This window comes from Oryzias latipes, chromosome 24 (assembly GCF_053564925.1).
Source record: "Oryzias latipes strain Hd-rR chromosome 24, Olatipes_Hd-rR_3.1".
NCBI lineage: Eukaryota > Metazoa > Chordata > Actinopteri > Beloniformes > Adrianichthyidae > Oryzias > Oryzias latipes.
The window spans coordinates 6,097,614-6,111,000 of NC_136260.1; the positions used below are offsets into that span (position 1 = coordinate 6,097,614).

Genomic DNA, 13,387 nt, shown 5'->3' on the forward strand with positions numbered 1-13,387 from the left:
ACGGACGATTCTGAACCTCAATAAAAAGCTCAGTCTGACCTTTGCAGAATCTGTGTCATTAACAGGAGTTTGGACTTTATGGACCAGGTTCTGCATCTGCTTCTCCAAAGCCTCCAGCTGAGCCTGGAACAGGTTCTGCTGCTGCAAGTGGATCTGCACAGAATGTTTCACTTCCATGTTATGTCTTTTTATGGATTGTAAAATGAAAAAAATAATGTTTTTTTCTTACCTCGAGGCTCCTCTTTTGTGCCAAGACCGCCTGCTTCAGCAGCAAAACGTCACGCGACAGAAGCCTGGTTTCTGAATGGATCAAGTTTGCGGCACATGGGTCTAACCAATCAAGGAGAGGCTTTGACGCCATCAGAACATCTCCCACAGTGCTTTGCAGCTCATTAGCAGCACTCTGTATACCCGGGTTAGTGAAAAAACAGTTAGATGGAAAAGAGAAAGAGAAAATTGTGTTCGTCATAAAGAGAATGAATGTGTGCTTCCATTATCTAAAAACCAAAGAGCCGCTCTGATGGAAAATAAAAATGTTGATATCGACAAATTGGTAGGAAAATTGCATGAAAAGGAAACAAAATTGAAAAAAAAATTCTTTCTGTAGAAATGAAGAGGGAGAAGAGGGGTCAGGTGTTCAAACACGGAGCGTGCTGATATTTTTGCTCATGAGTACATGACGTTTTTTTTTCTGTTCCAAGAATGGGAGAGCAGCCATCGAGAAAAACATTTAATCAAATAGCAAATGTAATACATGGACTCTCTGAGCTGGAACAGGATGAGTCAAGCAGACAATTTAATGGAAAACAAGATTCATGAGCCGGTTCTACTTGCATGTTACGGGGGGGACTGTTGCATGAGTTTGTGCCTTTTCCGGTCAAAACTAGAGGGATTTGTCACTCTGAGCACCAACAAGGTTTTTCTTTTCTCCATAGACACCTGCACTTACCTCCAACAGACAAACCGAGGCTTCGGGGTTTTGTTGGTTTGAGGAAGCTCTGTCCCACTCGTGCCACAGGAGTTGCAGGTGAGAAAAGCAGCTGTCAGAGACTTGACTGTACTTCTGCCACAGAGAAATCATCCTCCTGGTCTTTAGGTACTTGTCCTGTATCTCCTGCACCACGTCCTTCCAACTGACAAACCACAAGACTCAGAACCAAGTACCCCCCTTTACTGGTTCCACATAAATACACAATATACATTTTGATCTAGTGTAAAAGTCTTCCCAGTTATCTTTTGATTGTGATTGTTGTTTTTTTAGCAAAAAAAAAAAACCCGAGTAGTTTTCTAGGACATAGTTTCTGCAGAGCGGCAGGAGTTCATTAGAAATTATTCTCTGACTTGTGGGGGGGTAAGCTTGCGCCCTTTGTTTACAATCTCTCCTGTTATCTTACACCCCCTCCCAATCCCAAGGTAACATTAACGGTGCAACAGAAATGGCAGCAACATCAGATCTGTCCAGCTGCACAGATTAGATCCAGATTCCAGCTCAGACAAGGAAAACAAAGACGTTTATGGATCTATTTGTCTGCACGTGGATGGGTTGGAATAACAACTATAAAGATTACAAGCTTTTTCAAACAGATTGTCTTAACTGCTTTAAATGAAACAGTTTCAGGCCGTGGTAATAACCCAAAGAACCATAAGGGGGCAGTACAGTACAAATGGGTCTGCTGTCATTCAAATATAATTGTGCTCCACTGGTTCAGAGGAGTATCTACGACTTCCAGGCTTTATCGAGATGTTTAAACTGTATTTTAAGACATCAGAATTATGATCTGTGCACAAAGGACGCTTGCACCAGACAGCAGTGGATGCAGTTTGTTTTTAGTGGGTGAAAACACGGCCATATTTTTATGCATGGAGTCTGCTGAAAAAACAGCCACTGTTTTATCAGTGGTTGTTATAATCAAGGTAACGTACATTCAAAAATCCTTTGCTTTTCTCAAAAGTAGACATTGCATCTTCAATTCTGATACTGTCTACTGACCTGAAACTGATTTTCTGTTTATTCTATTTTATTTCATCAAATTTTTTTTTACATTGTGTTTAAAAATCCCCCCAAGTGTTTTAGGAAGGCTTTGATAAGCTACAAAGCTACACCACTTGGTGGATTATTGGAGCATTATGGGTACTGTAGTCAGGAGCCTGGTGTATTGATTCGTACTGTACCTCAAAATGATGAAGTGAAAAAGTGAGATAATACTTTTATTGTTTTGTATTTGATGTGTTACAAGTTATTGCCAATCTTCTTCTTTCTCTTTCGGCTTTTCCCATCAGGGGTCGCCACAGCGAACGAGTCGCATGGTAAACTTGGCAATGTTTTACGCTGGATGCCCTTCCTGACGTAACCCTCTCAAAGCAACCGGGCTTGGGACCGGCACAGAAGTAGAGAAGGGAACAGGGAACAGCCCGGAGTCGAACCCTGGTTTTACGAACGGAAGGCGTCGCAAACCAGCACGAGCTAAACCGGCTCCCATTACAAGTTATTGCCAATAAAGTTTTTAAAAAACTGTTGTGTTGCTCTCTCTGTAAAGGCTAACTTATTAGACTAGAAATACAATCTCCTAGTCTCAGAGTGGACACTTGAACATTTTCCTTCATCCAGTTTTCTCTTGGACTTTTTTTTTCTAAAATGTTCTTTAAAGCAAATGTTTATGTAACCCCAAAACCTACAATGAATGCTTGTTTATTTTATTTTCACCCAGATGTTCTTCAAATGCTTAAATAACTGTGGCTTACATTAAAACATGGCCCCCGTGTGTTTCGAGCGCCACTCACCGCTTTGGTTCGGCCTCCAGCGAATGGCTGAGTACCTGTGTGGCTGCAGGAGGCCGGCTCGCCGCAAGCCTCTGATAGGATTTGTCCACAGCCGCCCAGAGCCCCCCCCATTCCATGGCCTTCACCTGCAGATCCTGTGAAAAGAAAAACACTATCTTTAATCACGGCCCTGCAGAAGTAGATTTACTTTTCCGACACCCCAAGAGGCTGGACTAAAAAGACTTGACAGCTTGAAGTCTGCGAAGGCTCAGCCTTTTAGCGAAGCTGTCAAAACTGGACTGAGAGGCTTTTAGCTGCAGCTTGTTGTTTCGGAGCAACACGGAAATCATTGTGCTTGCTTTAAAGTGCAGCCTCTAGGCCCGGACGTATGCGGCGCGTGCGGTGCCTCACCTGGAGGAGGTCTGACTCCTCCTCGGCCTGCTTCAGCGAGAAGACAGGAGCGCGCTGGAGCTGCAGGGAAAAGCGCAGCCTACAGGCCAGCAGGGTCACATCCTGCAGATGATTCTGGAAGAGAGCCCAGTCCTCTGTGGTTCTTTGAAGAACCCACCTCAGAGCTTCTACCTGCATTTTGTAAAAAATCAAGTTCATTGCATGTGTATTATGGGATGTTTTTCCTGCCTTTTCATGACTCTGATGATACCTGACTGCAAAGCTCCTCAAAAGCATGGGTGACGCTCTCCACTTGATCAGAGAAGACGACGTCACTCAGGTGCTTTTCTTCCAGGTCATCAGACTCTTTCCTGATCTTCATCCCCTGCAGAGCTGCAGAAACCTCTTTCTCCTTCTCCTTAATGCCCCCAGAAGACAAGTAGATCAGTTTAGAGACGAGGACAGAGCAGGCATTTGGGATGCTACCCCGTTAACTCACCTCCCACTCCAGAAGAGCTTTCTGAGTGAGACTTTGGCTGCCGCTCCGCTTCACTTGATCCAGCTGCTCCTCCTGCAGCTGGATCCAGCTGCAAAGGCCCTGCAGGTGCCGCTCCCGCTCGGCACAGGTACGGCGGAGCTGTTCCGCTTCACAAGTCTGAGGGTCAAAAAACATCCAATAAACTTTGCAGAAAAGTTTCATAGAGATTCTGTCAATGTTGAAGGTGGAAAGACCTGAGTCTTCAGCTCCGTCTGAAAGAGGAGCCACCGAAATCTGATGGCGCCAAACTCCTCAGCGAACGCCATACGCTCTGAGAAGAGAGCCTGGAGGTCTGTTCCCATAATCCCAGACTCTGGTTGGGACAGGAAGTCCAGGAGAAATACAACCCGTGCTGCAGCCGCCTTCAACCCCTGAACATCAGATCCACATGTCAAGAGAATGCCGTTCTCATAAAAATAGACAGTGCTGATCAAAAATGATTAAAAAGATAGATATCTGATCACTGAAACCGATGGAGTCTGAAACTATGTGATCAGGCCCAATTTCTGATCACGTGATTGGATTGGCCCATAGTACCTACATTTTCCAGTTGGTTTTTTTTGTGTTTCATGTTTTAACATTTCATTTGGAAACTCTGGAAATCACATTAGTTTTCTGAAACATTTCATTCTCCTTTTTTATTTTCTTCATTTTTTTGGAATTATGTTTTGTTTTCTGGAATTTTGTTTGGATTTTCTAAAATGTAATGTTTTTATCATTTCGTTTACTTTTTTAATTGTCTTTGTGACCTTTAAGAGTCATTTGTTGACTTGTTGATATAGAATAATGGGGGGGAGGGAGGGCTGTGGTATGTCTGTGTTCTTTGATTGGCAAATGTTGCCATGGAAACCAAGCTTCTAACCATTTTTTTCACCTCTTATCAGGCCTTGAATAAGTTTTGGGTTGAAGTCTGGTAAATAATAAGTAATCAGTCCCAAACACTATGACACCATGTGACCTTTTGGGCCGACGAGGAGAGTGAAAGGCCAGAAGTAAGTGGTAGAATTTGAAAAAGCTTCATAAATTAATTAATTAAAAAAATAAAAATGACCTAAAAAAAAGCCATACAAGAGCAGAGGAACACCTGATATTGCTGCAGGATTTCAGTGACTTCAGCTGCATTTTGGGTTTTATGGAGACGTTCCTTCTTCTGGTGAAGTTGGACCTCCATTGACTTCCGCCGATCCTCCATTCCAGACAGCAGGTTCAGGGGGGGCCACACAGCCAGCTGACCGACGCAACAAGGGAGAAAAGAATAGGTTTCAAATGAGCAAGGAAATCCATCAACATCTGTGGTCATGGTTACATCCTCCTCTGGACGGGAGGAAAAAGGTCTTTTGATCGTAGCGTAGAGCTCTGCCAAAAGTTAAGACCTCAAACTCCTGTTGAAGAAAACCAGCTGAGTGACAGAGACGCCAAATATCTGTATCCATTCACTGGTGATAAATGGCAGGAAAAATGAGGCGTGACCTTCAGCTCAACCTGAAATGAATTTCAGAGGAGATCAGGTTTCGAAAAAGGGGAATTCTCCAGAAGCAAACAAAGCCACAAAAACTTGGAGATCACAGGGTTCAACATCCTGACAGGCTGTTTTTTCATCTTGCCTACTGCTATGTTCACACTCAGGCGTGTTCAAGAACTTTAGCAAGTAGTATTCACACTAGACAAGCAGGGAGGGGCTTCTTCCACCTCCTACAGTTGGAAGAGGTTTGGTGTGGGATGTCAAATCGGTGCTCTATTCGGATATATGAAAGACTTGGTGTCATGTGGCCACAAGGGGCGCCATTCATATGTCACTACCAAATGCAAGTCCCTGATTGGTCAAAGTTCAACCTGGCTTAACTTTTTTAACGAGTGTTTTGTGAAAGTGTTGTGAAAACGTGCACAGCATCGCGTGAACATGAGAGCTTTGAACACGGAAGCCTGAAACAAGCCCATACATAGACCTTTCAATGGAAGGCGGGTGTGAACGTAGCCTAAAACTGAAATGTTGCACCTGTAACAAATGCTCTTGCATCATGGAGAGGTCAGAGGTCATCTGGCTCCAGCCGACCTCCAGCTCGTTGAGGTGGAGTCTCCTGGCGTCGGCGTGCTTCAGGTGGCCGGCGTCCTGCGACACAGACGCCCTGAGAGTGGACACGGCCTCCATCTCCATGGAGAAATCCTGGAAGAGATGAAGCGGGTGGAGCTGTTACCGTCGTGGAGTTGATAGATCCATAGCAACCACAAGTGGTGTGTCTATATGTTAGGTTTCTGTAAATGTGCAGAGCTCTCACACTCTGAAGAACCCAGCTGATAACCAAAGATGTGTTCTAGCTAGTAATAACTTTCTGGTAAAAATGCAGTTTAATCTTCATCTCTGTTTTGAAAGCAATCTATGAAGTGATCCAACTTCACGTCAATGTACTGAAAAACTCAGTGGATGGATTATGACACATTTAAAGCCCATACATTCTCATTTGCAATAAAGAAAAAGGACCATAAACTCAATTTCTGATCACGTGTTCTCAGCAGATACTGCACAAATAAAGGGAATCTAAAACTAATAATTATCATCCATATTTAGGTTTGTAACAAACTAAAAAAATACAACAAAATAAAACTATTTCCATTCAGTTCTTTTGTATGTATAACCATAAATAAAAGGGAATGATGGGCTATAATAAACAAAAACAAAATTTAATGAAAACAGTGCATTATGTTCTGCGTCCTGATTGGCTGTAGACCTTGTCAATTAGTCTCTGTTTCTTGTCTCCTGTTCAGAATGCGTTCAGCTTTTCCAAATTTAAAAATAAATCTTTGATCACGATTTGTTTTTCATATAATGGACGGATTTTTCCATGACAGTTTAAACTTTGAAAGAAAAGTTTGAAAACGTTGATGTCTGTCTAAGAAAAAGCATAGTAAGTGTGTGATTAAGGATTTTACAGCAATAAAACATCTGGGATCCTACTTTACGTATTTCACCTCTACGACACACGAAGGAACTCTGCAATTGTTCAGGTTTCTCCATAGGTCAGGCTACGTTAGGATCAGTTGAAACAAGCAAACAGATGCAAGGCTAAGAATTTGAAAGGGAACTCATTGATTTGAAAAAGCCCCACCCCTTTTATGCATGGTCTACATGTAACATTGTTTTTAAAAAAATGGGAATTTCAGTCAGACAACAAAAAAATTGTTTTCACATTCTTTTAGTTTGGCATAAGGCTCCGTACAATTCCATGAGATACGATTTCCATAAAACTTTTGGGTAATAACTACCCCTAGAGGAGCTCACAGGTGGAAGCCGGGGAGGAGGGTGGAGCGACGAACGCAGCGCTTGCGGTAACGGAAAAGAATGAACAGCTAACAAACCTGGACTTAAATAGGAAGCTGAACAGGTGAGTTGATTAACTGAACCGCCATAGGGGAGTAATTGAGTAAAACACTGCTAGAGTGGTCTGCCTGAAAGGCTCCCAAGGTCGCTCACCCACCCACCTGATGATTACTGACTTTTTTGTGGTACTTTTATTTTGAAATTAATGTCAAACCACAAGTGAACAGGTTTTACTTTGGGTTTAGGGTTAGGGTGAAAACCTGTTCACTTGTGGTTTTACCCTAACCCTAAGGCCAATTCCTTCTTTAGACATACAAGCTACAATAAAAAATCAAGGAAAAGGCACTTTTCTGTTATTTGATTAAAATATCAGCGTTTCTCATTGGATTTTTGATCAAATGTTAGACTGAGCAGAACCTCACCAACAGCTTCAACAAGCTGCTCTGAACAAAGTCTGGATCCTGATGGGAGGGGCCTGCCAGAGCCGCCAGAGCCTTCATCCGCTCGCTGGCTTCCTGCTGCCGGTCGGAGAGCGAGTCCAAGCCAGTCTGGAATCTGTAGGGGGGGCAGAAGCCAATAGATCAACCAGCGGGGCAGAACAGGACTGCAGCCTCGTCAGGAGTGAGGTAAGAACCTCGGCGCTGATCCAGTAGATAATGAAGGCAGATGGCCATGAGTTTATGATTTAAAAGTAATGGACTCCTTAAAAAGTCTGCCTTTTTTTTACCCCAAATCATGAAACTGATTAACCAGAATGAGTCTTTTTTTTGCACAAACAAAATCTGATCTCACTGAAATAAAGAAATTTACAGCATTTTTTAGACTCTATAATGTTTTTAACATGTTCTTTTGACATTTTTCTGATACCGGAGGACAGATATAAGATTTTGAGTGTTTCCTCACTCAAATCCTTGTGAATCAGGAGCAGACAAAAACAAATCGTGTATTTGTGATGTAGAAAATAGACTGAGTGGACCACAAGCCACCTGTTTCTCTCAATTCTGCAACAAGAAGGTAAAAGGGGGTGGGGTTACCCTGCACCAACAGTCCTGTTAAAGGAGTGTTTTTCTTTTAATAGAGTTCCTTCTTAAGCTTTCTGCTGTTTTATTCTAGCTTTTTCTCTAAGAATCATGTTAGAAAGCTTCTACAGATGCAATAATCCAACAGGAAACATCTGGATTCATGACCTCAAGAAATCATAAAAACTCCTTCATGTTTCTCAATTATCAAGGAGAGTTTTTTTTATCTACCGAGGACGGACGGGCTCTACACGCACCTGACCCTGCCGTCCCTGATCTTTCTGCAGCATTGCACCTCTCGCTCTGCTTTCCTGCAGGCGCTCCTCCACCGCAGCTCCAGGACGCCTCCTGCTGGCCGGACTGATGCTGCAGACGTGGGATCAGCCTGCAGGAGGGTCTCCAGATCCAGAAGCAGACCCAACACGGCTCTGCTGTCCTGCAGTCGGTGGAGAGTCTGCTGCGGAGAGGGAACATGCAGATGGTGGGAGGGGGGGGGGGTCACTGCAGGCTTCACCTCTTAACAGGTCTATGAAGGAGGCAGTGACCCCCCCCCAACACACAGGAAGTTCAGTCCAACATGACGTTGTCATTATAGATGACAGGTCCATTCCATAGACCCAACAAGTTCCCAAATTTCCCAGAATTTCATTTCTGACAGACTGTTTGTGTAATTATTAAACCCAAAAGGGTAATGGTAGTTATGGTAGTTAATGCAGTTCCATTTCCAGACAACTTTGTAGTTCTTTGTGGAGATAAGTAACCCACACTTTGGATTAGGAGGCTGCAGAAAACTCAAACTATTAACACAGACACGTCTGAAATGCTTATCAATCACCAACAAAGGATCTAAAAATAAGCCTTGTAAAGATAAACATGTTGATCCAGCTTTAACTCAGTTAGGCTGCAAAATAATTAAGAAATTATAAGGAAAGCTAACAGTTTAGCTTTTTTTTGTGTGTGTCACTGCTCTTTTACTTGTTTGTTTTTGTGTATTTTATTATGAGGGGCTTATTTAATTATTGTATTGGATCAGTTGGGATTGGTGTTTTGGCGTTCTTGTTTGTTTTTATGTACAGCACCTCCAGCTGTTTTCTTCACATAAAAGGTGCTTTAGAAATTAAATTCATTTGAAATTTGAATTTGAAAGAAAGAGTTGTATTTATTAACCGCTTGTAAGTGATTAATAAACGTATAAGGAATATTTAAAACACACAAACGCCAACAAATGTCTTTAAAAAGCTTTACAGATGCTAATAAAGTCTTCAAGCAGGAGTGTATGAACACATACATTTGTGTTAACTAATGCTAGTTATTATCTTCTAAGTGTCCTATAAAGGCTTATGAATGCATAACTAATGTTTAATAATGTCTTTTAACTAGATTATTAAGGATCTTATTATAAAGCATTACCCTAATGTCTGGTTATGGTAAACTATTTGTTTTAAGAGAAATTTTTTTTCTTACAGAAGAAGAGGAAATTGTAAATGAACTTGCTGTAAATAAATAGAATAATCAGTTGGCCGAGAAACATTTGTGAAATGAAATATTGTTGCTTGTTTCTCCTTTGTTTACTTTTAGAAAACCAAACTTTTTGGTGGTTTTCTTGGTTTTGTAGCGTCTCACACCTCAGGGTCTTTGTACAACAAGCAGAAGGAAGCGAAGACGCTCAATGCTGATAAAAGCGGTGCAAACCTGTGACATCACATACCTCGCAGGCATCGAGCCTGCGCTGCACTTCCTCCTCCTCCTCCTCGCCGTCTCCCTCCAGCTCCCTGCCGCCGCCTCCGGCCTCATCCAGAGCCTCACCCAGCCGAGCACAGCATTCCTCCCAACACTCCTGCAGCAGAGCCGTGCTTTCATTCAACATTTCTTCTGTGGCTAACACCAACATTTATGTGGGCACTTCGCCGTCAGCGCTAAACAAACCTGAAGCAGCATTTGAGAAGACGCGTCCTGCTGGAGCGCCGGCTGCAGCAGGGCTTTGTACCTAGTCTCCAGCTGCACCCTTTCATCCTCTTGACCCTCGAGGGTTTTCGGTTCACGCTGAAACAAATGCTGAGCAAACGATAACTGGCAGCTGAAGACCTGAAGGAGCTTCTGCGCCGAAAGAGACAAGGTAAAGGGAGAACGGCATGACTCTGCAGTTTTCAGTGGCTTTGATTTTTTAAAACCTGGACTGGGTCTAGATGTGTAGGAACAGGCCTGAGGCGCACCTTGTGTCTGGAGCTGACCGCCTTAAGCTTGCTGTGGTTGGTAACCGGTTTTTCTACAAAGAAACCTTCCCTCAGGTCCAGGAGGCGAGCCGCTCCCTGAAGCAAGGCACGGGCAGCCTGTTGAATCTCAGTTCCACGCCCTGCACGCCGCCTCAGACATCCACCATGAAAAAACTACAGAACCGGAAGAACACAGCTTTAAGGAGTGAATATATATATACAGCAGGAACCCCAGGACAGGAGTTTGACTGTATTACTCATAAAGTTTTCCAACTTTACCTTTGGAGTGGGACTTTAAGAATGGGATAATTTATATTGAACATTTGAGATACAATCGAAAGGGGTTGGGGCTTTTTGATTGACAGGTGATTGTCAGATAATCAGCTATAGACAAAACCGTACTGGACGTGTACAGTATATTTCTGCCAGTTTTCTTCATTTTCAAAAAGGGAAGGGTAATTTAGGGAAAATCAAAACCAAGAGCATTAATCCAAAAAATATAAAAAAGCAAAAAGTTAGGCTTTGTGACATCTCAGGACCTCAATCCCTCAATATTTATGTTAAGCTTTAGTCACAACTGCCCTAAAGGGTGGAAACGGGCTGTGTGAAACGAGCAAACCTGTATGGGGCACAAAGCTGGGCCGCAGGAAATATTAAGGTCATAGACTACTCAGTGAGCCAGTAGAGTGAAAAAACGTGGGGTACATTTTGTCTATGGGCATAGGGCGTGCGACAGGGTGTAGTGAACACTTCTGTAACGCACAGCGGTAAGTAAGGATGAAGAAGAGGAGACGCAGGCCTGTCTTAAGGGCCAACCCGACCCCAGCACTGCAGAAGTGCTGTTGAAGTGATAAGTGCGGGCCGTTTGCTTACAGCCCGGCTGTTAGAAATAGAGAAACTAGACAGAGTACGGTTTGTGAGGACATCCCACGGGCAGTCGCATAACACCTGTACATTCACGCATGGTCAATAAGGGGTCGGTACACACACTTAACTGACTAGAGTGTGATGATACACTGACCACGCGTACCACAATGGTGCGTTCCATTTTCAAGCCTCAAAGGAAATGCAGGACACACCTGCACTTCCCTTAAGATGCAGTCGGTCCTGTCTACTACCCTCCACGGGCCAGGACAACCCAAAAACCGACATAATCTGTACAGGTCAACCCCACACACACCACACTGTGGAAAAACGAGTTAAAAAAACAAATGTGCAGCAAAATTTACCTCCAAACTGGGAGTATCCTTTACGGCCTTCAGCGTTGGAAAGATCTCACTTTGTTCAAGTTCATCCAGGAGGTTGAGCATCTGTAAATGTGGGGGAAACTAATTTAGCTCTTTCAGTGAACAATTGATCATTTCTTTGTTGGGTTAGAGACATTTTACTGTCTCCTAATGACGTTTAGTGTATGAAAGTCCTAAAAAGTATCACACCAGAGGAGGCGTTTTGAGCCGACATTGGGGATGTGACGATTACTTTTAACAACGATTCTATTAACACTAGAATTTTGTGGTTTTTGATACAATTTATATACCATTTTGGCTCCTTTTGAATGATGTGACCCACTGACCTAAACTTCTGCTACTGAACAGTGAAGCTGAAGTTTTCCAAATTCTTGGATTTCTTCCAGATCATCAAGTGTAAATGAAATATGTGTCCAAACAAACAAGTAAACTAGAATGAATGTCAAATCCATTCACATGTTAGTATCCTATAGTTCAGTTCACCGTTGTTTTTTCACATCCAAAGAGTCCAAAGTGAACATTCTTAGAACATTGTAGACACTGGATGGTCAGATGACTTTACTCAAAGTCTGTCCACACATTGGACTGGAATGATCAGTTTTTGATGACATCACATGTATGTTGTCCGCTGTGATGCACTTGGTCGTTCTTACCTTATAGTAAAATAAAGCTATGGTGTCTCAATCCAAATGCAATTTTCCAATATCAGTATAATCACTTTGTTTAATTTTGAAATGCTTTTATAATGGAATAGGTCGATTCAGTTAAAAAATTGCTTTAATCAGATCGATCTGGTTGGATTATAGGAATAAAAAATCAATTCATCAATCAAGTCGATTAATCGTTACACCCCTAGTTTTGAAAATGGGTCAACACTGACATCAGGAAGTCCAAATCAGAGAAAAAGACTCATATCTTTATAAAAAAATCACCAAACATTTTGATCTTTTTTCAGTTTTCCGTTTTCACCTGTCTTGATTCCTCTGACGACCCGTCGGCCATGATGGGAGTTTTAGGTCTGAATGGAATCAGACGAGTGTCTCCTGCACGGACGTCCACATGAGGACAAATGCTGAGAAGTTCAGCTGTTGTAGACGGAGCGTGTGAGTCTGGAGCAGCGTTGTCAAATGGGACTTCAGTAACTGAGGCTGTTGCAGTTTGTGGAGCATCAGCAGTTTTAGGACTAAAGCCTCTGGAGACGTCGTCTTTGAAGTCCAGATTTTCTGTTTCAGTGTTTTTGAAACAGGGGTTGCCGTCAGACCCAGATTTCACTGATAAAAGGCTGATGTCAGCAGATTTCGGGTTGGAATCCATCTGTTCCTGAATGAAAAAATTTTAGACTAAACTGTAAAAAACAAACAAAAAGCATTCACTAATGTTTGCATTGATGTCATTTAAATGATTAAGCGTGCCAATTGTGAAAATGTACAAAAAAAGTGTCAATAGTGGGATTTTTTTATTTTAACTTCTTTATTTATTTTTTACCATATTTTCTTTCAAATCCTCAATTTGGTTGAGCATTTCTTCCAAATCCTAATAAAGTGAAGGCACAGATTAAAAATGTTATTCATGCACACTTAAACACCGAATGAGAAAATGTTCAGGACATTTTTACATGATATTCCTAAAATTAAATAAAAAATTTAAAAAATAAGTTTACATTTTATTGCATTCTGAAATGTATTTTTCAGCTTTTTATGAAAATCAGTGGAATAAATAGAAAAAAAAAGATGCTCAATCTTATGATGTTTTCTGGGTTTACCTCTGCAAAACTACACGTCAGAGTATCAGAGGAAGAAGAATGGTGACTCTCCTCATCCTCATCCTCATCGTCAGAGTCTGCCTCCTGCTTCCAGTGACAAAGAGTGAATCAAAACTTGAAAGAATTTTTCACTAAAAACTAC

The 13,387-nt window shown here is 42.2% G+C and overlaps 1 protein-coding gene and 1 long non-coding RNA gene across 2 annotated transcripts in view; one reads left to right on the forward strand and one right to left on the reverse strand.

Annotated features, from left to right (window-relative positions):
• Positions 1-13,387, reverse strand: part of syne2a (spectrin repeat containing, nuclear envelope 2a) — an 81,554-nt gene that overhangs the window by 33,658 nt on the left and 34,509 nt on the right. The window contains exons 33-51 of the mRNA XM_023952710.2: positions 13,246-13,329; positions 12,969-13,016; positions 12,453-12,803; positions 11,466-11,546; positions 10,237-10,410; positions 9,950-10,120; positions 9,732-9,860; positions 8,281-8,480; positions 7,427-7,559; positions 5,685-5,852; positions 4,773-4,916; positions 3,883-4,059; positions 3,650-3,805; positions 3,422-3,568; positions 3,172-3,342; positions 2,782-2,915; positions 950-1,133; positions 230-403; positions 40-153 (exon numbers count right to left, since the gene is read on the reverse strand). Of these exons, the coding sequence (XP_023808478.2) occupies positions 40-153; positions 230-403; positions 950-1,133; positions 2,782-2,915; positions 3,172-3,342; positions 3,422-3,568; positions 3,650-3,805; positions 3,883-4,059; positions 4,773-4,916; positions 5,685-5,852; positions 7,427-7,559; positions 8,281-8,480; positions 9,732-9,860; positions 9,950-10,120; positions 10,237-10,410; positions 11,466-11,546; positions 12,453-12,803; positions 12,969-13,016; positions 13,246-13,329 (2,940 nt within the window). The remainder of the gene's footprint in view (positions 1-39; positions 154-229; positions 404-949; positions 1,134-2,781; positions 2,916-3,171; positions 3,343-3,421; positions 3,569-3,649; positions 3,806-3,882; positions 4,060-4,772; positions 4,917-5,684; positions 5,853-7,426; positions 7,560-8,280; positions 8,481-9,731; positions 9,861-9,949; positions 10,121-10,236; positions 10,411-11,465; positions 11,547-12,452; positions 12,804-12,968; positions 13,017-13,245; positions 13,330-13,387) is intronic.
• Positions 279-2,513, forward strand: LOC111947052 (uncharacterized). The gene is made up of 3 exons (XR_002872846.2): positions 279-415; positions 936-1,027; positions 2,281-2,513. It is a non-coding gene; the product is annotated as an uncharacterized LOC111947052 (long non-coding RNA).